The sequence below is a fragment of the Passer montanus genome, unplaced genomic scaffold, assembly GCF_014805655.1.
Source record: "Passer montanus isolate IOZ18808 unplaced genomic scaffold, ASM1480565v1 scaffold9, whole genome shotgun sequence".
NCBI classification, from domain to species: domain Eukaryota; kingdom Metazoa; phylum Chordata; class Aves; order Passeriformes; family Passeridae; genus Passer; species Passer montanus.
The window spans coordinates 3908749-3934129 of NW_024374367.1; the positions used below are offsets into that span (position 1 = coordinate 3908749).

General features: G+C 37.0%; 1 protein-coding gene across 4 annotated transcripts in view; it reads left to right on the forward strand.

The window, feature by feature from the left end:
- Nucleotides 1–25381, forward strand: part of CACNA2D3 (calcium voltage-gated channel auxiliary subunit alpha2delta 3) — a 467160-nt gene that overhangs the window by 235021 nt on the left and 206758 nt on the right. For all 4 annotated transcript variants that reach the window (XR_005626120.1, XM_039695505.1, XM_039695503.1 and 1 more), the window contains exons 6-9: nucleotides 14549–14680; nucleotides 16045–16105; nucleotides 16187–16337; nucleotides 24742–24816. Coding sequence is in view for 3 of the 4 variants with exons in the window: in XM_039695505.1 (XP_039551439.1) it covers nucleotides 14549–14680; nucleotides 16045–16105; nucleotides 16187–16337; nucleotides 24742–24816 (419 nt within the window). In the remaining variant the exon portion in view is untranslated. The remainder of the gene's footprint in view (nucleotides 1–14548; nucleotides 14681–16044; nucleotides 16106–16186; nucleotides 16338–24741; nucleotides 24817–25381) is intronic.

Genomic DNA, 25381 nt, shown 5'->3' on the forward strand with positions numbered 1-25381 from the left:
TTATGTTAAAAATATAAATATTACTGGTCTTTGGACTATAAAGCCTATGCAGTTCAGAAAAGAAATATTTTGGTATTCCTATAATGTTCACACACTGAAGGAATTTACAACAAAGAAAAGTGGGATAATTGTGCTTTACAGTTAAACGTATTTACCTGTGTGTCCGTAGGAACTCCCCACCTTTAGCACATTTTGCAGAAAAGCTGGTGGTCCTTTTAAACTGCACAGCATTCTTCTGGAATTGGCCTCCTTCATTTTTCCTGAAAAAGACTGCTTTTTATAAAATAATGTTTTGTTTTGAGTATACTTTGGGAATCTAAATCTGTCACTGCATTCTATTTCTTCTCTTTGAACACAAAGTGTGCTTATTACCTATAGCCTCATTGTCCACAGCCACAGGATTTGCAAGGCAGTATAATTTTAAACAAGGATTAATTAATTAATTAATTAAGACTTTTGTGATAATTGTCTTAGCAAGCAGTAGCTCTTCCAACCACAAATTTGGCCATTATCAACTCTGTATAGATTTCTGACAGAAAGCAGGGGAAAGGTTCCTAGTGAATTAGTCATATAGAAATAGTCATAGAGGAAAAAGAAGGGAAGAATGAATGCATGTTTTTCATGTTAGAAGGCAAGTTTAACTTTTGGAAGTACAGAATCAATCTGGATCTGGTTTGGGCAATGCAAAGGCAGAGTCTAGGTGTAAACAAGGTACTGTTTTATTCAACTGCTCGGCTCTTTTATTAAAAAAGTTTATACTGGTTACATAGAGGCACAAAATGTGTTCTCATGGGTCTTATTTTTTATGTCTTTCTATTAATTTAAAATGTAAATTATTTGGGACATGCTGCTGTCTTGGACATCTCTTGCATGTACACTTCCACAGCTACACATTCCTAAGATACTCAGATATGACTTTCTACATATCAATCAGTATATTTTAAACATCTATTGTAGAAGACATTAGTGATAATGAAAAAATGATTAATAATTTAAAGTTTTTATGGCTTCAAATTTTGATTCATTGCTTTCTGAGATGACAGCAGTATATTTAGAAGGATCTAGGAACGTGACATATAATTAAAAAGTAGCACTTGGAATGTGGGCCAGGCTTTCTGGCAAGCATCCACAGGGAGCATGGTGTTAGGATTGCCACTGGGGAGAGTAAGATTCTAGAATGGATTTATGTACACAAGGAAATGATAAAAGAAGACTCAAAACTGATGTTGCAGATGTTGACAGTGTATAAGAGAAAAATAGAGTAGCATTTTACCTTTTGTTAGTATGAGAATATAGGTAACCAAGATCCCATATTCTTTGTCCAAAGTATGTGCTGTATCTGGGATGAAGAACCTACTCCAGTTTTTGGGCTTTTTTTCCTAAATCTGTCACCTCATATTTACTCCTACTTGTGGACAGCAGTGACATATTTTCTGCCATTGAGTTTTCACTCAGCAGTTTTTCCATGGAAGAGGCTTATGAATACTTGGATAAATGTGGTTTTCAGAGGAATGTAGATGAAAACCAAAGCCAAGGTGAGGGCCAGTGTGCCTTGGTGACACATGCTCAGGCAGGTCTAAGTTATGGCACCTGTTGAAAAGCAAAGTCTAGAGTAGTACAGTAACAGAGGTGACACACAGCAGGATCTCATCCACTTACAGTAGCTTTGCATAAAATCCACGGGGAAATCCACTGTCTTGGTATTAGCTGAAAATAGCTCCTGGATTTGAGAATTTGCAGTTGCTCTTTGTTTGTATGGCAAGGTTGGCTTTCTGTTTGTAGAAAGGGGAGGAGACCAGGTTCTCTTCTCTTCAATGATTCAAAAATATCAGCATTCAAGCACTTCTCCTTGCCTTTTAAACTCTATTTCTCAATTTAACAGTTTCTTCACAGTAAGAAATTTAGAACTAAAGAGAGATTCCGTGCCTGAGAGCTTTTTCATGTATAACATTATTATTTTTCTAACCCCCTTAATATTTCATAAAATCTTACAATATCTGTGCCTCCATATTTGGTCTAAGATTAAGATTTTGGGCTTAAATATTACACACCCAAAGACAGCCTTTCTAAATGTTTTTAAAAATAAAAATACCTAGAATTAGCCAAGTTTGACTTTTCTCATTGGGTATTTTGACAGAAGTAGGGTAAGGGTGAGCATATGTGAATCTATCTAGCAGCCCTGGACAGTATCCCTGAGATATGGTGGAGGAAGCAGACATGTGCCAATAGAGGTAGATTGGAGAAAGGATAATGTCTTTCTTTGGATCAGATCAGATGCATCTTGAGAAGTATGTTTGATTTTTGCTTTAAAAAAAAAAACAAAAAAAAACCCCAAAGTAAAACAATTTATCTTGGCAATAGAAGGGAAGTAGGCTTATGTAAGTTGATTTAATGTAATGGGAGGTTTTTCCTTTGTTGTCATTTCTAGTTTACTGAATGTATAATCTTATTTTACTTGCTCAGTTTTATAATGGAGAAACACTTCCTAGGGGATAAACCTTCATCCCATTAATACAGCTGACAGTGAAATTAAGTGCATTCTACAGTTTTGCAAGACTTAGTTATCTACTGAATTTTTTGTACTTATTAAAAGTCATTGAGCAAAGAGTCCAAACTTAACTGCTGGATAAAAACCCTAGATTTTCCACTTTTAAATAGTCTTATTTATCTTAAGTATATTTTTGTTTTCATCACTAGTGAATGTCTGAGGAAAAGACATATGTATATAGACATAAATGAAAGCATATATATATATCTATATGTGTATATATGTATCTCCTACATTGTGGAGAATGGTGCAGTCTGTTCTCACACCAAAGGATGTTGACATATATGTGTGATATACTGAAGTATTTCAGGAAATATTATGGACACGAGATAGTTTTGTGACCACAGTTTTGCAACTAAGTTGTTAAGTCCTGCATCAGAAGAATTTTAATTTAAGCTGTAGTACAAGGTTAATGTCTCTTTTCCTGCCATTGCAGAGATAGTCAGATCACAGCTCTGCACTGCCTTCTGTCTGTACTGCACACAGATCACTTCTGAGAGCCAGGATGATATTGTAACCAGTATTTTAGTGCTTGCCTCTTTTCCCAGAGCTTGTTTCCAGTGAGATTCCATTGTATAGCCTGAGGCACAACTTCTCCCTTTAAGCTCTGTGACTATTGAAGCATTTCAGAGCTGGCTCAGCAGTCTGGTCTCTTCAGCACAGCCCCAAGTGCCACTGTCACACACATAGTTACATTTTCATGGTCCTGAAATTCAGCACATGCTCAACTTCTGTGTGCTGTGTGGGGAAATGGAAGCCTGTGCTTCAGAATTCTGTGGAACTGGCATCTGTATCTTTTTGCTTGGGCTTTTTGCTCCTTACTCTTAGTAAAGTCCTGGGGTGAATATCACACAAACTCTTAAATGCTATTCAGAGGTGCACACCCAGCAGCACCATGCTGGTACAAATGCACAGACTTGCTCTGAACAGACTCAGTTTTGGAAATTTTTCTTCCCAAGTTGATTACAGTGATGTCTGTTCAAATTAGTTTGAACATGGAAATGTCCACTCCTGCCATGGAGCTTTGTGACAAGAATTGATGACTGTCTTTGAAGCGCCCAAGGTGAAATGATTGGTGTGTGGAAAAGTGAGATGTAGTGGGCAATGCACAAAACAACCATATTACCTTGTGAAGTCTACAATAATAACTATCTTTCATCCATGCCTTTTTGGTACCTTCCTTCTTTCCCCCTCTGCTCCAGCTGAATTGAAATACCAGTGTCCGGGCATGTGCAGAAGGTTATTCACGAGCATTTTCTCATTTTAGAAACCTGATATCAATAACTTCCTCACCTAAAAGGCATTAGGCTCTGATTCAAAGAGGATCTGTTCTCTCTGCATGGAGAATATGTTACAATCAATTAGCGAATCTAATAATGATATGTCAAAATATAGCATAAAATTTCCCAAAAAGTGTTGGGTCTGGAAAGTTACTCACCGGTTTTCATTATGCTGGACAAGGGGGCTTATACTAATGAACAATGTTTCAGTTTTTTCCTTATATGAATACATGTTAAACTCAGGAAGTTAGGTGAACTTTTAGCCCAGTGCTTACACTGGTTTCTTTTCAAGTTGGCATGATTTATAATGAATACATTTCTCAGCATTTACCTACAAATATTTCTGACATTTCATCATGTCTACCACTATAAAAGAGTGAATTTTCACATCATCTAGCAAGTTATATTTCATAGTACTTCCATGTGATTTAACATTATATTTTGAGTTCACTGTCATGTTTTTTTGTGAATTTTGTAATGAAATCTTTATTCCCTACTATAATGTATTTGAGGGGGGAGGAGCCTTATAAGAGTTCTTTCTTTCCTACCCCTGACATTCGACTGTGGTCTGTGAATTCTGCTAGTTGCAGTTTTGGCACTAAGGAGGATTTTTCTTATCAGATTGGCTGTCTTTGGTGAATACCTATCAGCAGCCCAGTGGTTGGTTAGTTTATAAAATCTCTTCTATCATAAACTGCCAGGTGCCTCAGTAAATTACTTCTGCATTTTTACATTGTCAGGCCTGGTTCTCTGTTAAGTTAGGAAATACACGTACGTTACAGGAAAGATCTTTTGTTAAGGCAGCTGGAGAACAGTTTGTGCATGGTCAGATGAAAATTATTTGCTCCAAATCCTTTTTTCAATTGAGATTAAAAGAAGAAAAAAACTAACTGAACAAAACAAAGCCCAAAAGAAAAATATTTCAGTGGATTACAGATTGTGGTATTTATCCTGATATATTTAGATAATGAAGTAGAAGTCTTAGCGCAAGATACTGCTTTGTCTTTAGTGACAGAGTAGACAGAATCAAGAGCGAAAATAAAATTTGATGATCAATTATACAGTCTGAAGTTAATCTGCTGCTTTGAAAAAAGCAATAATATAAATTTTAACTTAGAAAAGTTTGCCTTAACTGTCTTCTGTCTGTTTTTCTCATCCTGATACTGTGATAGAGCTGCAGTTCTGGAGTTTTTGAAGTACAGGAAGCAATTTTATCAGTGCTTTCCATAACTGCAGAGTTTTTCAGTGATGGATGCTGAAGTCCATGAATATTTTCAAGCGTTTCTGTCAACGGGAGATATGGTTTATGTCAACTCAACTAACAAACATAAGGCACACAATATGTTGCTGAGAGTCTCAAACTGTGTAAATCAAGCTGTAAAATCCATTTTAATCCATCCAGTTTTTAAAAATTGGTTCATGACTGCAAAATACACTTTAAATTTCAATAATAAGTAAAAATATAAAGAAGTCTTCATTAATAGTCTAAATTAATTTTTCCTTAAATTAATACCATGCTAATACTTATTCCATGTCAATGGATTTGGAATACATTCAAATATTGACAACCATTTTGACTCTGTAACCATGATCACTCTGTGTAAGTACAGATTTATTAAAAAAAGTGATTAAAAAGTATCTTACAGTTCTTAAGGTGTATTTGGACTTCACTTATTTTGAGGACAAGATGACCATATATTCCTATGGATTTAAATTCAATTCTTATCATTGCTCACATTTTCACAATTCAATTCCTTTCCGTGTTTTTTTTTTTTTTCACAAGGTTGCAATACTGTTTTGCATGAAGAGGCTGTATCTCTTTGTCTTACAGCTTTGCTCATGACATGATTCTTTGCAGCACATGTGCACTGTCTTTTGTGCCTCTCTTTGTCTCTGTCATCCATCATTTCACTGGCTGTTGAAAGTATAGATTTTATCATGTGACTTAAACCTTTGTTTAAAAGCTTTCTGTTAGGATTATTGTTATTACTGCTGTGGAAAGTTGGCAATCAGTTATTTGTGTGCTCTTTTATTGTTTTGTGGATTGTAGAGCAGTTTGGGTTGGAAAAGATCTTTAAGGGTCATCTACTCTAATTCCACTGCAAAGAGCAGGGAGATCTTTGCTTTGATTTTTGTGCTCAGAGCCTGACCTGAATGTTTCCATGGAGGGGTCATCAACCAACTCTGAGTAACCTGTTCCAGTGCCTCACTTTCATTGTGAAATGTTTCTTCCTTATCTCTACTCTGAACCTACCATCTTTTAATTTAAATCCTTTATCTTTTATTCTCTTGCAAGGTATTTTCTTCCAATTGTTTCCATCCTTTGCCTCTTTCTACCTTTATAATCACCAATACTTTTAAAATTACTTACAAATAGAAATAGAAGACAACTGTGAATAATTCTGGCCTGAATGTCTTTCACAGAAAAAACACCAGGCGTAGCTTGTGTTTTTCTGCTTACCACATTTACTTCTTGAATGCTGAAAACATTGCAAAAGGAGATCTTTGACTTAGACTTCAGAAATATTCTTTAAGTTTTGCTTGAACAGTTTAGAGACTGGTAAAGAATATTACCTGTGTCAAATGGCATTTCCATTGCATGATGCTTACTGCATGTTAAAAGATGAGTTTATGCTCTACAAGTCAATAAATGCCGACTCTAATCAAAAGTTTTGCTTGCATAGGAAAAAAAATATGCTGCATGTAATAGTGCCTTCTCTAAAAGATATTGAAATGTGATGAACCACATCCATTTTTTGATTAAGTGAGGTTTTTTCAATTTGATACTTAAAAAGAGCTATGAATATCATTCAGTCATACTTTCCTATCAATGCCTTCCAACTGGCTGCCAAAATTGAGATTACCTATTTTCTAGAATATTAGACCCAAAAAAAAAAATAATTTCTCAAGTGATGCAGAAAGATTATAATCTGCAGCTAGCACATATGCAAAACCATTTTCTTGTAAGGTGTGAAATTAAGAAATAAAATCTTGTCTGTCACTGTTTTATATGATTTTATGGACTTTGCTTCTGAACATTCAACATCCTGGGTTGTTATTTAAATACTCATGGTCACATACTGTCCTGGACCACTATATTTATATTTTGAAATCCTTCCCCTGGATTGTTTGTCTTCACATTTTAAGGTCTCTACGACAGTGTTTTCACTGTCTTCCTAACACTGGATATTGTTTAATTTAAAAGGAGCTTTCTTAGTCCAACAGATTTAATCAAGGTTGCAGAGAATGTCCTATCTTCCCGTATTTCTTTGTTTTAACTCTTGTTGCTTGTTGGACTGAGATGCACAGACTTCTCTGCTGCTTCCATCTGGTTTTGCTTAAATTCTGCCTCAAATATGATTCCCAGAATTTACTCAGGCTGCTGCTTTGTTCTTGAAAAGGGCTTTAGCTTCACAGCTTATTTTTTAAAATTTTTGCCTCTCAGACCTCTGTCTTTAACAGCAAGCCTTTTGGAAACGTTGGCATGGCCATGCAAGATGTGTACTATGCTTTATCTTTGCTGTGTTCTAGTCTGTCTCTGGCTGTGGATCTAATCTGTGTGTTTCTAATACATCCTCATCACCATGGCAACTAGATGTCAGACCCAGGCTACATGGAAATGTGAAGTATTTCCTCTAGAAAGCCCTGCTCTCTCCCTCTCCTGATCCAGCAGCTGTTGCTTAGTTACTCAGAGCTGGGCTTTGCCTTCTGACAAATGTGAGCCAGTGAATGTTTGTCACTGAACACTATTTCAGGTACAATATTAAGAGGCTTTTTGACCTGATGTGCCTCTGTCAATCATGATGCCACTCCTACTTCCTTGTAGCTTTTCAGGACAAGAAAGTGACAATAATGTTGGGTTTTTGAAAAGCTTTAGGAGTGAATATGCATTAATTAAATGGTTGTCTGACAGTAAACTGTAACTTTACTACGTGGTGAAGAAGATTGACATTTGGCAAGGAATAATAATAGGTTATCTAAATATACATGTTCATTTTGTCTACTGTTTTAGAATACTGTAATAATCTGTTTCTCCATGCTGCTACATTACACAGACCCTTTGATTTTTCTAGGGTATGTGTTGTGTGAAGAAGAAGGCGGCTTGCTCTTCTGGTTAAGCATTAGTATGCTTGGCTAGAATATAAACTGTTTCAAAATATAGTTTGGCTAAAAACATACAAAGACATTTTTACACTATACTCTGTTTATTTAGGTGTCTCGCAGCTTTTATTTGGCACATTCCTGAAGGAGTAAATAGTGTTTAAGAATACATAATGGATTTTGTAACATACTCATCCCAAGATACATTTGTACATCTGCTCAGTGTTTTTATTCCTATCTTCAGAGGCTTTATAACCAGCTGAACATTTTCATATCTTGTATGAGCAAAATTTCCATTTTACTAAAATTGTGCAGTCTTTCGGGCAAAGAGGCGCTACACAGGCGCTTCCATTTTACTCAAACTGTGCAAACAGTCTTTTGGGCAAGGATTAGAAAAGCACAAGAGAAGTAAGGGCCTGTTGATTTGAGAGGATAAGGTGATTTGCCATTGTAGTAGATAAGTGTGCTGTTTTAGCCAATAATTGTACATTCATACTCTGTTGATGCTCCCAGGAACAGAGCAGTAGAGGTTTAATTTATTATATACCCCACTACAACTGTGATGCATTTTACCTGCTCAAACATTTCTCTCTAAAGGTTTTGTGCCTCCATTTGCTGTATGCAAGAAGCAGGATGTGTTGATAAACACAGGATGTCTTTGGAACCTCCTTCAAAGCATTATTTGTTGGTCCCAGCTGCCCTGTGCTGTGCCATTACCCAGCCTGCTCCTGTAACTCCGTGTCTCTGAATATCTGTGCAATAGGAATGGGACATTTTTTGTGAAGTGCTAGTTAACAGGTTTGCATGGTCTTGTGTTTCAAATGGCTTTTGTAAAGACTGGTGGACGGATATGTCCCCAAGAAATTTCTGTAAGGATGACTTTTCTTTTCAAGGCTGTGCCTTGCCTTTGTCATTCATCACTTTGACAATAGCTCTGATAAAATTGTCCCTTTTGGTATGTTGTGCATTAAGTATTTTACAGCACAGTTGGCTGGATTTAGCAGCAGTCACATTTACTTTCTTTTCCCCTGCTTTGCAGTGTGTTCCACTGGCTTCCTCTGTTGCTTGTTGTGACACTTTTCCTGGTCTGCCACTTGCCAGAGGTTTGAATTTCCTAGCTGCTGATAGCTACTCTTCCATTAGACTGTGCAGAAATTTCTGCTTGCTGTGTATTAGAACTGGTTCCTTTTTTTGCAGTATTCATGACTAATTTTGCTTCTGTGATGAAAATGCAATGGATGTAAGGCCTCTGGTCAATTTGCTTAATTCCTGCATTCTCAGAATTTTTTTTCTGATTTCCACTTGGAAAACTATTTCCATCAGTGGTTTTCCATGTTGTTCACCCTTTCTCTTTACATTGTGGCATCTTATAGTTCTGTGGTGTTGTATTTTCTTACTATCCTTTCATTTTTCAGAGTCCTCAATTTGTGCCATGCAGAAGTGTGGAAATGAGTATGTTTCACTGAAAATACAGAAATACCCTATCTGCAGTAACATGAATTAATTTATCTGTCAGGATTACTGGCTTTTGACTTTAGCTCTCAGCTCAAAGCAATTGCTGGGTGGGCAATCCCATCTATTAGGAGCATGTTAGAGACAGGTCTAATTGCCCCATATACCTGGCTCCTGGAACAGCAGCTTCTATTTTGTCCTGGGATGCCCTTGACTTCTGCTCTGAGTTTCTCCTTTAATTTCAAACAAAAGTTAATGTTTATTTTCATAGCTGGTGCCTATATGCTGTTTCCAGAGCTTTGCTCTAACCTGCCCACTGGCCAGCCCCCACACTGATTGCTTTTAGCTGTTACATCTGAGAAGTTAAGCAAAGTCCAGCCAGGCCAGCACCAAATGAAGTGAGCTCAAATTGCCTCTGATTTGCTGCAGGACACTTTCTGTAACTCATGAGAAGGCAAGCCCTTAGGAGACAGGAATGAATCTCTATCTCAGAATGCTGTTAGTGAGGAGTTTGCAGCTGTTAATTCTGGCTTTCAAATGAGCTAAAGTTGAAGTTCAGTCCATCTCGTTAATTAAAAAAAAAATTACAAACCTCCTCCCCACAAATAAAAGAAGAACACTACACCCCCAACCATAAAACAATACAAAATGTCGCCCAAATGCACTCATGAAACTCAGCATAAAAATAAACACATCTGGCCATACTCCAGTTCTTGTGCTGCCACTTCAAAGGAGAAGGGTGAGGTTATTAGGGAATGTTGGAAGATGAAGGCACTAAGTGCCTACTGCTCTGCCTTTATGCAGTCACGTACTGGAAGTCTTTAGCATCCCATATTCTTGCAAGGAGGGAATGTGATTTCTGACATTGGTGAACAGTTCCTAGCACATGAAGCAAAATGGACAAACACCTTCTTTTATGTCTACAGATGGCCAGATGCTTTGATCTGTGAGCTGATGCATCCACATTACCCTGGAGTCAGAGAGAGGGGAAAAGAGAGAAAAAAGTGAAGGCAGTTGCCAAAACTGGCATCCAGCCCCAGCTCTTGAGTCTGCTGGACCACCCTGAAAAGCATTCATATTAGTGTTGAGTAGTGTAATTATTAGATTGTTGGTATATGTCCCAGCAAAGTATGTGATTTTGTTATTCTTTAAAATATGACCAGACTAAATATGTTGTCAATGTCATAAAAACTAAGCTAATATTGTTGCTATCTCTGAGCCAGAAAAAGTGCAGGATTTTGCATTCCTTTTCCAGTGTTTGAGCCCGTAGGCTGTGCTTGCATTGCTCTGTGGTAGGAGAGAGCTGCTCTGCAGTTTAGGGCTGCTGCTGGGGCTGTCAGATATTACAGGAGGAAAGATCATTTTCAATGCCAGCATCTCTGACAGCTTTCCAGGAGAAAGTAATGATTATATCACAACAGGAATAGAACAGGGAGAAAAGATTAAGGATCATTAGAAACTTTTCTTTTCTTGAAAATAAAGCAGAACATGGCAAGAAAGAGAACTTCATAGTTACTGAGTTCCTCAGTGGTTTCCCTTATTTTCTGTAAAACGTGCTGCAATAATTGGAATGTAAAATGAGTTGTGTAGGTATTAGTTTTGTTCTATAGACTTACCATACTCTGGATTCTGTGAACATAAAAAAAAGTCATTACCTTTGGCTGTTGCACATCTTTTAGTCTGTGCCCCTTCCTTGCTTTTGTTCAGTCCTTTTCAGGCCAGCAGGATCTGTGACAGGCACTTAATTGCTACATGCATTTGTACTGTTCTCAGGCAATCTCATTTCAGTTTCGTGTCACTGTACTTATTTTCCTGGAGGTTGGATTTATGTTAAATGTCAGTAAAAACAGGTAACATCTACACAAACAATGGTGGAGCAAAATCCCATATAATTGCAAACCGGCTCATCTAAAATACACAGGAAAGGGAATATTTTATTATATTTTATCTGCCAGGAAGCAAAAGCAGAAATCATATTTCAAAAACTGTGGTGAAAGCTATTTCCATTTATTATCTTTGAACCCCATAACTTCACATTGATGATTTTGCATTTATATTAAGGTTTATATTTTTTATATTTTTTTTCTCCCTCACCAAATTTCTGGATATTCTCACAGATTAATTTACCACCACTGACATTTAACTATCTGGGGGATGCAGCAGTAATTGAAAAACTTAAGAATACTCTTTCTAAATGAAGTACTGGGGGAATTTAAACAGTTTAGCGTAATTACTAAAAGTGGAAATTGCCCAGGACAAGTTTAATATACAGGTTATTAGATGATGAGAGTGTAAGATTTTAATGAGACATATGGTCAGAAATGCAGCTGTATTTGGGATGCTGCATGTGGACAGAGATGCACCCATGTAGCAGAGTTATAAAGTCCAGAACAAAGAGCTCCAGAGTGAAATCCCTCTGCCTGAAGGTGTAGCGGCCAGCAGAGACTCATGACTTCCAGGTCTCCTGTTTTGTTCTGGGACTACATTTGTCCCTACACCACTTTTCCTTGTATTACAAGGATCAAACTGATTGTAGCCTTATATGCTTCTTTTATTGAAGTGGTTGGTGCCTAAAATGTAACTTGATATATTGTAAAAAGAGCAACCAGCATAACAGACATGCAGGGTGTGGGAAGGCAGGGAATTGTCACCAGCTTTCATTTTGAAGGAATACAGTGAGCCCAGGTCACATTTAATTGTGCCCTCTTTATTATTTAAAATGCCTAATGCCTGCTCCTTCCAGCTAAAAAAAATAAGCCTATTAGTTTCAGAGTCACTGGATTAGTGTTTAGAGTGATCAGGAGTTGGGTGATTAGTGTTGTTAGCCTAATGCAGAATATGGACTCTATCAGACTTGTTCAGGGAAAATTTCCTGATTTTATTTCCAGAGTTATATTTATTAGAGTTCTCTAATCTGTAATATAGATATATAAACATGTTAAGTGGCTCTTCACAGATGGTCTAAAAAATGTAATCTAAAATATGCATGGATATTTCAAAATAATTTTTTAAAGAGATTTATATTTGTATTTTTTATATACAAATATATTTTTATATGCTACTGGAAAGACTTCAGTTCAGAACATAAGAGGCGAATGACTGAAGTTGTGCCATAAACTTATGGAAATGGAGTGCATATAGGATTCAAAGAAAATTGTCATTGGGTTGGGAGGAAAAGGGTTCTGCTCACAGGTGGCATTACAGCTCTGATTCATTAGGGAAGGACATTAAAACTTAGGCCCTGAGGAATCCAGGACAGGAGACATCCAATAAATTGATAAAACTGTAAAATACCTAGGTACAATGGGCAGTCTTGGAATGACATCCAAACATAAGTTGCTAAGAAGCACTGCAGGTTATTTTGAATATAAATGAATATAGAATTATTCAGTTGGATTTGTTTGGCTTTTCACAAATCCTGATGACTGCAGGCATATAAAGAGCCTGTAGCCCTCTGGAGGCTTGAGAAATGGTGCCTTCTCTTTTCCTCTCAACAGACTTTCCTAGCAACATCAGGAAAAGTAAAAGAACAAAACCCAAACCCAACCCTCTGAATTGGTCACTCTTTTCAAAGATGAATTAAACTTATTGCCTTATCTCAGGATTGTGATGCTGAGTTAATAGTGCCACTGTGCTTTTTAGTGATTTGGATATTCCATTATACAAGCATAGGAGCAGAATCAGAATATCAGTTTTTGAACTGGTACTGGGAAATTCCTGTGGGTTGAGGAATGGAATTCTCACATTAACGCTCAGGTAATGTCTAAATGCTGAACAATGGGCTGATATTTTGGGATGCTGACATAGGAGCATATTTTTACAAACCAGTGATAGATCTCAGTTTTGAGAGCTGATTTGTGATATTTTGGTCACAGCTTATTATTGGGGTAACTACAGATTGGGAAACTATTGGACAATGATTTTGCCAGCTAGGCAGGACTGAAGTCAGTGCCCTTGGACCAGTGACATCAGTTTGTTTGATATGTCTGGTGTGGCAGATTTTAAGTGTCTATGTCATCATCTAGAGAAACAAGTAACTGCACTCCACATGTTTTAAAAATATCTGTTTTGTTGACCTTGCTTCTTCAGCATTTCTTCTATATAAGCCTAAATATTTAGGTGAAAGCAACATGCAAAGTTGTATAGCTGAGACATTTCCATTTTTCTGCTGTTTTTTCTTGATGAATGAAGGGGAAGATAACAATTTGCCTTTTTTTCCACTCCATTAAAATGACATTTGAAGCAGTCTTCTGAAATCAGTACAGTGACATTATTTTGCAAGCTAATGGCTGCTTTATTTCAAATGCTTGAGCAAATGTTACTGTGTATTCATGTATGCACACTTTTGCAAATTAAATAATGCATCTGTGATTTCAGTTCTGTTTTTTTCCTTTCCATTCTGCTGACTTCACATAAGATTGAACTGGGAATGTCCTGTAGCTTAATTGTTTCTCACCTTTCAAAATTCACAGTTTGAAATCCAGTAACTTTCTAAGACATGTTCATTGATTTCTCATTTCCCTCTATTGAACCAAATCTGCAGCTTAAAGACACACTTGAGCAGCCTGGGGTCTTATGGATTGATGGATGGGGATGTCTTAGAACAGTTTCAGCATCAAGGATTTGCTTTGTAGTTCTCTTTCAGTGGAAATAAAAACTAATTGGGTAATTGTTGTGGAATGTGGGTTCAGTGTTTTCCAAATAACAACTAGTAGTATTTGAAATGAGATGTGTTTTTATGCATATTCAAGTGAAAAATAAAAGGTTTCACTTTTTGTTCCAACATAAAGGCTTTCAAACACTACCAAATTTAATGTTTAAAAAAATTAATTGTCACCATGAGACGTTCCATGCATTTAGGGAAGGTACATTGAGTAAATGATCTAAATTAGATGTGGTAGTTCAAGATAGATGCTCTAAAGAACAATTTTAACTTCTCTAAAAAGTAGTACCAGGTTTCTTTGCCCTATTTGAGCCATACTTCTGTTCTTTAAGTGAATTATTTATTTTGGATCACTTATTTGACAAAGTGAACTAAAACCGTTTTGCAACAGTTTTCAGTCAATAGACTTTTGGGTATTGAATAAGCTGAAAATGGTAGAGTTTATGGGATTCTTATACTTAACAAAATAATTTTTCATTGTGTGTGTTCTTTATTTTTTTCCAGATCCAGCCATTGTAAATGGAGTTTATTGGTCAGAATCTTTAAATAAGGTGTTTGTTGATAACTTTGATCGTGACCCTTCTCTCATCTGGCAGTACTTTGGAAGTGCAAAGGGATTTTTCAGGCAATATCCAGGTAGGAAGAGAGAAGTTCTTAAAATACAATAAAGAATTCCACGGCTGCATTGAGTATTGTCACAAATCCTGACTGCCACACATACTTGCAGATTTGATTTTACCTCATCTACTTCTCAGAGAGATTTCCAACCAACATTTTGAAAATTTGAGTTTTTTCTACCAATTTTTATCTGCAGCTGAAACCCTCATGATAACTCATAAAATTTCTATTCAGACAGACATATACAGACATGTGAAAAATGTGAAAAACTTCTAAACAGTCTGTGAGAAGGAGAGCAAAAGGATTAGATCCTTCATATAGTAGTAAGCGTGAATTCTGTGCTCTATCAATGCACACAGTAAGACTTCATCATTATTTGTTTTTTTTGTTTGTTTTTAAACTTCCACTTAACCTGGCAGATTTACATTAAAAAAATTAAAAAACTTCTTTGAAAGTTTATTTTCACACCAGCTGTAATAAAGCACATCATTGTATTATTTCTATAGAAATAGATTAAAACATATATTGTTGCCTATTAAGTTTTATGCTTAATGCTATACAAAATTTACCACATTATAATAAACTAGGAGGCTAAATAAACTGATTCTCAGCTTCTGTACCTTTGAATCAGGCTCATAGTGGTACTGTTCCTTTGGCTGATGTGGTTTAGCAACCCATGTTTCTCTAAGTCTTGAGTTTAAGCAAGTTCACTATAAGCCTGCATGTCTGAAAGTGGCTGAGAGTAATGACTACTAATCTGTTTAGTTTTAGATTACGTTTCTGTTCCCAAGCTCCATGATATTTCAAATATTAGTCCTTATTTTCAAGGCTATTATTTTGTGCTCGAAAATGAGTGAAAAAAGCAGGAAGAGTTCCCCTGTCATTTTTTTTCCTTGGAGATTTTTTTATCCTATTTCTTCTGACCCACAACCAGGAGATGTTATGTCTTCACAGTGATGTGAAAATTCAGAGTATGACCTGTGAGTGAAGCAGGTAGTGTCAGGGGAGCTGCTGGAGCCAGCCATGGGTCAGAAGTGCTCAAGGTCTGGAAAGGACTTGGCAAGATGTGATAAAGCTTGCCAGCACCAAAGACCAAGAATTGGAAAGAATTTTGTGAAAATAGTGCAATGAACTATATTAGACCTGATGAGGTTTCAACTTACAGTAGGCTAAAAGGGAGTGAGGAAAAGAAATTATTTCTGGTTGCTCTATTTTAGGAACTTTTCTTCCCCCCAGTAAATCCTATGTTATGATGGCACAGCGCATTAGATTGAAGTATGAAACTCCATTAACTGCCACTTAGCCCCAATACCACAGATGCATTTTCCACAGGTACTGTGAAAGTTGAATTTAATATTTTATCCTCTATTTTTTTTAAACAGGAATTAAATGGGAACCTGATGAGAATGGAGTCATTGCATTTGACTGCAGAAACAGAAAGTGGTAGGCAATTGATGACTGCCAGTGCTTAAGAGATTTGAAATTATAAAAGTTCAGTATTTAAAAGTTTTTCTTTCATCTCAGGTACATCCAGGCAGCAACTTCTCCAAAAGATGTGGTAATTTTAGTGGATGTCAGTGGCAGTATGAAAGGACTTCGCCTGACTATTGCAAAACAGACAGTTTCATCTATTTTGGATACCCTTGGAGATGATGACTTCTTCAATATAATTGCTGTAAGTGTCTCAGGATTTTTTTTTTTTACTATTTTTCTTCCACCATTATTGCTATCTGTCATGTTTTACTTCACTCAAGCCACTTGAAAAAAGTTGCAGACAGGTGATGGATGACATCTGAACCCACTGGACAGACACATTTGTTTTTTCAGTGTGAGATTCTTTAAGTGCCAGAGATTTTGGGCTGTTTGTCTGTGACTTACAATTTAAAACCCTTTAAAGAAGTAGCCCTCAGTCTGGGGTTGCAAAGAATAGTTTTGGTTTGGTTTGTTTTTTTTTTTTTTTAGTTTGCTTGAACTTTGTATATTACCATAACTTTTAACTTCAGGGTGTGTCTGCCTTCCCCCCTGCTTTTCCCCCTCAGCTTCTGCAATACAGTGCAAAATGGGTAAAATGTAAGTATTAATAGATGCAGATTTTAGCTTTTGCTAAGTCTTGCATGGCACAATAAAATGCCAGCACAGCTCCTCAATGTTCATGTTCTGGTCTGAAATGTGTGTAAGTTGCGTAGAGGTTTGCTGGTGTTTAACAGCAGTGAGAAATCAGATCCTCAGCAGCTCCTCTTGTGTGTGAGTGAGTTCTCCATGCTACAGGTACAAGTTTTAAAGCTGTGACAAGAAGCTGGTTTTACTGTACTTAAGAGTAATGGGATTAATCTCGTGGGTAAGGATGACTTCAAGAAATCCAAAACTGACATCAGAACTATGATTTTCAGGGGAGGGAAGGGAGGAGGACCTGGTTGTTGCATAAATTTTCTTTTGCTGATATTCTCTTGCCAATACTTTGTAAAAAAAACTGTTTTCTCCAAGGTGTAAACATCTTCAACTTCTTGAATATAAAGAAGATTTTGACCTTTTTGTTTTCTTGCTACAAGGGAAGTGTCCTTTGTGTACTAAATTAAATGACCCCAGAGACACAAATGTAAATAATTGACATTGTATAGAAAATGAAGTATATGTGCATGGAGTATATGTACATATACAGTATTTTTAACACATAGCAAGCAGTTCAGACTGTCATATCAATCCCTTTCCATGCAAATTGCATAATGAGCAGAAACTCATGTTGTGTGAAGATATAATTACATACTTTATAAAAAAAAAAAGATTTACTGTCCTTAAATGTGATTAAGTGTAATCTAAATAACTTCTGTAAGTTGAAAGACTGTTTCAACTAGAGTAATTACTAAGATGCCTGACCAGCCATTTTTTAGTGTATGATCTGTGTTTATCAGTAGTTGTAACAGTTACTGTGAAATATGTAGGAAGAAAAAAGAAAAGTTGTTTTTTTAAGAGAAAATTTTACTTTGGGAAAATCAAAAGGCTCATCTATAACAAACAAAAAACCCCCCAAAAACCAAAAAGTAAAAACATATGTAACTTGAGTCCAAATTAATGATTTTGTTTAAGTAGTACAGTGGAAATATTGTGCAAATACTTTTTTAAAAAGCAAGTATTATAAAGCTAATTGTCACTTTTTCCAATTTACAGTTTATTTGAAAATGAACTGAGCTGTGTGTAAAACACCATGGAGTCACAGAATTTTTTACATAACTTATTGTCAAATTACCCAAGCTTCTCAACACTGCATTTGTGTTGAGAAAAGGAAAGAATCACCCACCTGAGCCTTTCCTCCCAGCTGCCCAGGCTGAAATTGTGCCCAACCCCTGTGTGGGGCCAGTCCCAGCACCTTGGCTGCCCTTCAGCCTCTCCCCATCAGGGTGAGGTGCAAGGCAGCTGAGCCAAGGGCTGGTTTCCAGCAGGAGCTCTGGCTCTGCAGCTCCTCACTGTCCCTCCTTGCTGTCCCTTCAGCTGTGACACTCCTGGCCACCGTTCCTTGGGGTGTCCCCACCTCAGCCTGGCTCCCTCAGTGGTGTCCTCACCCCACCGTGGGTCACCCACAGCCTGTGGTGTCCAGCAGCACACCCTTTCACCATGGCATTTTCCCAGCTGTGTTTCCAGATGTTTCCAGCTGCTGATGGCTCTTTCCAGGTGCTACAGCCCCCCAGCCTGCTGTGCCTCCATTTGGGCTCCTTGCAGTGGCTCCAGCCACAGCTGCTGCTGGTGGTGAGGGCACAGGGCACTTTGTGTCCTTCTGCCACACTGCAGCCCTCCTGCTGTGCTTGGCTAGTATCAGAAATTCTGAATTTTTAGAAGGAAACCTAATTGTTGTGTTTATTACAGCATTTGTCTGAGGTATTTTTTCCTGTCGATTCTCTCCTCTCTAGAACCTCTTTTAGGATGGATATGTGTGTGTTTGTTTAAATAAGTAGAAACAGCAATAGAGAATGTGTTTTTATGCTTATGAGCTCAGCTGTTTAATTTCATTAGGAGGTTGATGTGCAAATATGAGCCTGAAGTTGTTCATTGCATTGACAGAGGTGCCACAGAAATGTAGGGGACCAAGTAAGCATGACAGGAGTTGGGTAAAGAGCTGTCCTTTTGCCTTGGAATTCTGCAGGAAGAGTTTGTAGGGAGTGTTTTGTACTAAGTCATGGAATAATGGAATATGCTGAGTTAGAAGGGACCCATCAGCCTCATCAAGTCCAACTCCTGGCCCTGCACAGGACACCCCAAGAATCCCACCCTGTGCCTGAGAGCATTGTCCAAACATTCCTCGGACTCTGATAGGCTTGGTGCTGTGACCACTCCTCTGGGGAGCCTGTTCCACTCCCTCTGGGTCAAAAAATCTTTTCCCAGTATGTAATCTAAATTCCCTTGACTCAACTTCCTCTTGCTCTCTCATAAGGCAAAAAAAAAATAACAGTGTAAACAAACAAAAAATTGCTTGAAAATAGAGAAAACTAGCGAGAGAGATCTGTGCTGTGGAGAAGGGAGTGAGCATTTCAATGAGGAATGGCACACGTAGGCTGGGGCTGAACTATGAACTGCTTTCAAAATGTGCTGTGTGAAAGACACAGTGAGGGGACACAGCAAAGCCAGCCACTGTGATTTCTGTTATCTGCAGAAATTGCTTCCCAGGCATCGCTTTGACCAAGTGCCAGCGGGGCAAATGAAATTTGTCAAGAACATAGATGTTCCAGTGATCAAAACATGAGACAACAACGCCCACACAAGAGGCTGCTTGGTGTGAAAGCCCTGAAAATCCCATCCAGCTTTTATCTATAGACAAATGTTTGAGTGAGATTGTATCTTACTCTTTGTAATTCACACGTAGCCTGCTGATGTGCCAGCAGTTTCATTTGAAGGTAGGATATACATATGTCAGTCCAAGAAATCTCCTCTGTAGGAGCAGATCCCCTCTGTCTCCAGAGCTGCCCAGCTGTGCAGTGTGTGCAAAAATGGAGCTGCTGTGCCCTGATGGTGAGACTGACCCTTCACACAGCACCCAGCTGAGCCTTGCTCAGGCTGCTCTAAAAGGCCACTCCAAATTCTTGCTCTCCGAGGGCTCCTGGGCATCTGGAATTCTCAGACAAATGGCCAAGCACCCCCTCCCTCCCCAGCCGAAAATCTGAGATGGAATAAGAGCTTTATTAGTGTGAGAAATCAGGACAAACTGTCTGTACTCACCAGATGACGCAAAATTTTGAACTTGAATGACCGTGACTATGAGCATGGCTTTATTAAGCACACTGATTAACAGAATGAATAATAATAATGTATTTCTGTATACATATCGATATAAATGTCTATATATCAGAAAGCAAAATTCACTGCAGGTCTTTCCAGAAAATAAACATAAAAGGATAATGTTAAAGATTATTTTAGCTTTCATGGGTAGGTTGTTGCAATATCCTTTTGAAATTGATGGACTAGATGATTGAATTGCAGAAAAAATTATTTAAATACAAGAGCAATTTTGTGCTGCCTATGTTAAAATTTAAGGTCAGTTCACTGGTGCATGAACAGAGATATCTGCAACACCAAGAGAAAAGGCATGTTTTTCCAATTCACTTTGAAGTATAATTCCAAGTCAAGCATTAAATTAACAACATTATCATAAAACGAGTACTAATTTTGTCAAATGCTGAAATTTTTAAAATGCTTTTATATAAACTCTGCACTGAATTAGCAAAGTATTAACCAAGCCAAGAATGTTAAATTAACTTTACTGCTTTAGACACACCCTTTTAGCAAAATTGATTAGAATAAAAGTATTTTTTAATTCAAAGCACAGTAGTATAGCTCCCAGTGATAATATGTAGAATTTTCTAATATAAATAGTCTCTTTTTTAATTTATTTTTTTATTCCTACAGAGTAGACCATGGATAAATTTACTTTTCAGCCTGCCTGAATAATCAGATTCTGTAGAGCTGATGTGTGAGCAGGCTGACAAAGAGAGGCAGCCAAAATGCACCTCCATATGAAGTCTCCAAGCAGTGGCCTGTGCTTGTGTGTCACTTGTTTGGCACAATAAACTATAGAAACACCAATTCCTTTGGTTCCTTTTCTGGATTGGCTACTGAGGCTGGGCTGAACTGGATATCTGAATACGTTTTAATATAATGTGAATCTTTTGTCTGTGTATTGTTGCACAACAAAATGGAAATTTAATTTATTTCTGTGGATCTCGTGTCAGGCAGCTTAAATGTGACAAAGAAGAAACATGGAAAATGCTAAGGAGGATGTATACTACTTGTGTAGGTGTGCTAAAACCATATATATATATCTCACTTTCAGAATATGAATGGTATCTTATTATGGAATGTAGGCCAGCAACTCTCTAAATAATTATATGGTTTTTCTTAGTCCACATTTTAGCTCACTTACATTTTTATGCCTATTGTGCAAAGAAATAAGAAGAGGGATAAAATAATGTGAATTAATAAGACAGATAACTATAACTACGTAAATAAAATAATAAATATCAGTGTAATTACATGTTTAAATTACAAGAGTAACCCAGGGTTTTCAAAGAGGAGCTCAGAAAGGAAGGTAATTAATTTTAACCTCCTTCCCCTCAGCAAAACCCAGGCTATTCCCAGCTATTGTGCAGGTATCAGCTTTCCCAGCTACTGCTGTCACTACTGTCACATGCCAGGGTGTGGAGGAATGGGATGTGTAACACTGGGAAATGTGAGAAAACACCATAATGCATGGACTCTTGAAAAGCCAAATCCAAATGCAGCCTTTCACTGAGGTAAATTAACAAGACATCTTTACTGGGCATTGCTGGGGAAGTCAGCAGTTGTGAATCAGATCAGGAAGTTATTTTGCTAAATATGAAATTTCAAATGTCAGAAGAAATGCAGGACTAAGGCCAAATTACTGATGAGGTAGTGAGGAAGTGGAGGAGGGATGAATATTTTCCCTTTTTACACTTTAAAGATTTGCCACAGTTAAAAGAAAGGCATCACCAATATCACTATAAAACACCCTATGACAAAAGCAAAAAAATCAAATATATGCTAGGAAGCAGAAGTTAGGTGTTTTACTAGAAAGTTATAGCTGTAGTAAGGGTCTTATCAAATGGGATCAAATGGGTATGTAAATTTAAGTAGCAAACACTGCTTGAATGCTTTCACATGTTACATCAGAAGTCCAGTTTTTGTGGACTTAGGCAGATGCTCTTTTTGCTCTGAAATAATTCTATCTAGTGAATTTTTCAATCTCTTTATATCTGAAACTTTAAAAAAATTATTAGTGTATCCAATTAGTAAAGAGATAAAAATTAAAATAGGTCATTAAAATCCACCCTTGCAAGAATTCAAGCCATGAGAAGCTTCTACACCTTTTTATATAAAGATTTTTCTTACAGTGCTTTCATTTATATCTGTACAGATGTAGATGTAGATGCACAACACAGAGAACATCTCCAATGCTTGCTATCTTAGAACACGATTACATAATAGATTCCTTTTCAGACGTTGGCACCATCCAGCTATTTCTGCCATGTATACTACCTTGCTTAACATAATTTTGGTACTAATAATCTCAAGGTGAATCAGATGCCACATGTGGAAATAGTGACACAATTTGCTAGGGTTTCAGAAGGATCAACGTCTATGTTTTCTATGCAATTGTGTTCTCTATGTGAGAATGAAAGCTTCACAGCTCCCTTTCACAGAACCAACCTTTTCTGTAGCTGGTTGTTTCTGTGAAAGGGAGCTGTGAAGGGACTTGAAGCACGTCCTCTGTGGCAGTGTCAGTGTCCTTTATCCTGCACAACTGTGGGACACTGGAGGCTCAGTGGGAAACTGCTGGAATCTCTCTGGGTTGTGGGGCAGCTACAGGCTCTGTGACTAGCCTGATGGCATGAGTTACTCAAAATAGTAGTTAAATCTTAGAGAAATCTAGCGAACAGAAATTACAACTATTTAGATGCAAGGTTTGATAGAGTAGGAAGTTGTTTCATTTATTTGCTGGTGGTTATAGACCTTAAAAAGATAAAGTGATGTTGCTACAAAATTAGGAAAACTTGACCTTGCTTACGTGCAAGTGTTTGAGCCTTTAGCATTTTATTGCACGTTGGCCAGTTGCAGACATTGTGCCTGGTATGATATAAAGATAAATATGTATGGTCTTGTAGTTTCCAATGACAGCTACAGAGATAAAACTAAGAACAGGCTGAACTGGAAAGTATCTTGATGAAAGAGCATATTGAGAAAAACCTGTGTATGACCACAAAAAATCTTGGGGGTAGGGGCTGGTGAACCAGAGTGTCACAGATTTTCTGTATTTTATTTTTTAAAATATAATGCAGTGTGGTCTTGACTTTGGACTATAATAAGAGATGCTGTGTAGATTTGGCATTATTGTTTTGCAATGACTCTCAGGAGATAGATTGGAAAGCAGTCTGAAGAGAGAAACTACAGGGGAAAATACATCATTTATCAGATCAATAAACTGTTATGAGGCTGAGATGCACATGGGACACTCTCAGCCACTCTGAACTGTTCTAGAAGCCTTTGCCTTGTACTTTGTATTGCCTATGGAACAATAGAAAAGTCCATACACTCTCACACATTGAAATAACATTGATGGCAATAAAACAATTAGGAAGCATGCAAATCTGCTGCAGAAATTATGTGTATATATATCATTAAAGTATTTTTCGCTTGTTTCTATATTACCAGTTCCTATGCTGATGCTGATATCAATCATCTGTATATCCAGCAATAGCAAGTTACTCTGGGTTTATATTCCCTTATAGCTGAGGACTGAGTCTGGCACAGTGCCTCCAAGCAGTTCAAACTAAATACTCTTCCCTGTGCAGGAGTAATTATGTGGTGATGAGTGTGGTGAGTAGTGCACTGCTGGAATGAATGGTGACGACAGGTGTCCAGAGCGGATCAGGTTCCAGGGGTCTGTGCTGCAGAGAGCAGTGGTGTTAGGTTGAAGGGAGCAGAGAAAATTTAGAGCTACAGGCAGAGAGAGACAGTGAGAATTCACAGTGACACAGACCCCTGCCTAAGTAGCTTTTTACAAGTCAGCCATTGGAGGGCTTTCTTTAGTCCCACTGAGGTGGAGGAAGAAGGGAGTAGATCACATTAATCTAATGAAATGTTTCCCTGATTGTTTTTATGTTGTTTAATGTGGATGTTCTGATTCACTTAATCCTTTATGAAAGGATGAAACCACCTAAAGCCTAGATGCAAACTCCTTACAGTTTGATCTGTGATGACTTATCTACTTCTAAAGGAGATTAAATTAGTGGGAGAAGGAATTCAATTAAGGCTCTATCTAGAAAACTATTTGTTGGGGGTACTGCTTTATTAATTTGACCTGTGTTGAAAAGTTTAAAAGATTGAAACAAGTCCAAATTTCAAATTTCAGTCAATCATTTGTTACAAGTTCTACTGACTGCAGATGAGTTCTCATTTTATTTTAATGTTTAGAATGCTTCTGAATGTACAACTAGGCTATGTGGCTTACCGACACCTTGTGAGAAAAACAGATAATTCCTTCAAGATCTGTCACTTATTCATGACTTTGTCTATAATAAACCTCTTTGCTTGACTGAAATTTTGAAAATTGTCAGCCATTTATAGGACTGATTCAATTTACAGATTTTTTTTGGTGTAGTTGTTCCAGTGTTAACCTTTCAAAATGTTAGACAGTGCCATAAATATTTTTCAGGACTTTTCTTATATCTAGAAAATAATTATGAGTTCAGTTTGTGCTATATCAAACATGATCTCTTAATATAATCCAGATTTCAATTTGTGGGATATTTTTGCCAGCTAGTGGTAAATAGTTCCCTTAAGTCCACCTGAGTTTTGGCATCCATTCAATGCTCCTTTGGAAGTATAAACCTCTGAAAAATTAAGAATAATGTAAAAGGAAAAGAAATACCACAGCTGGTTTTTAAAAATGAACAAAATCCTTTTGTTCTTACTTTCTGTGCTTATTTCATTCACTGTAGTTCTAAGTCATTAAATTGACTTGTATCTTCCAAGCTTTTAATTAAATTTTTCTTCATACTTTGTATTTTCCTCTATAGTATAATGAAGAACTCCACTATGTAGAGCCGTGTCTGAATGGAACATTAGTTCAAGCAGACAGAGCCAACAAAGAGGTAAGGAATAAAAGTAACAAAACAGTGGAGAATTGGGATGCAGTGGGTGACAGTGTGCTATAATGAACTTTTCCTAGTACAATGCATTCCATTATTAAAATTTATTAATTATTCTACTCATGCCATTTCAAAGAGTTTTATGTAACTCCACAGAAAGAAAGAAATAATCTCCTAGTCAATTTGGTTGAATAAACTTAATGGAAAATTGCAGGAGTCATTGAAAATATACTGTTAATAAAGTTTGGTAATTATTTTAAATAAGGTATTTCAACCACTTTAAATTGAACTATCATTCTGTTAACAAAAATTACTGAGGAAGAGATTGCATTCTTAACTCAAAGTAACACTAAAATTGAAACAAAATCTCCAAACAAATGTAATACTATAAGAATAAAAGAATCTAACATTCCAAATAGGTCTGTCAATGTAATAATGTACTCATTCAAGAATGTTCTGTGAAAATGTTCATATTAGTTTCATCCTGCTAGAATTTTTTAGGAAACAAACTCCATTATGCTGACTACAGTGCAAATTTTATTCGAAGTGAGATTGCAGTATGAATTTG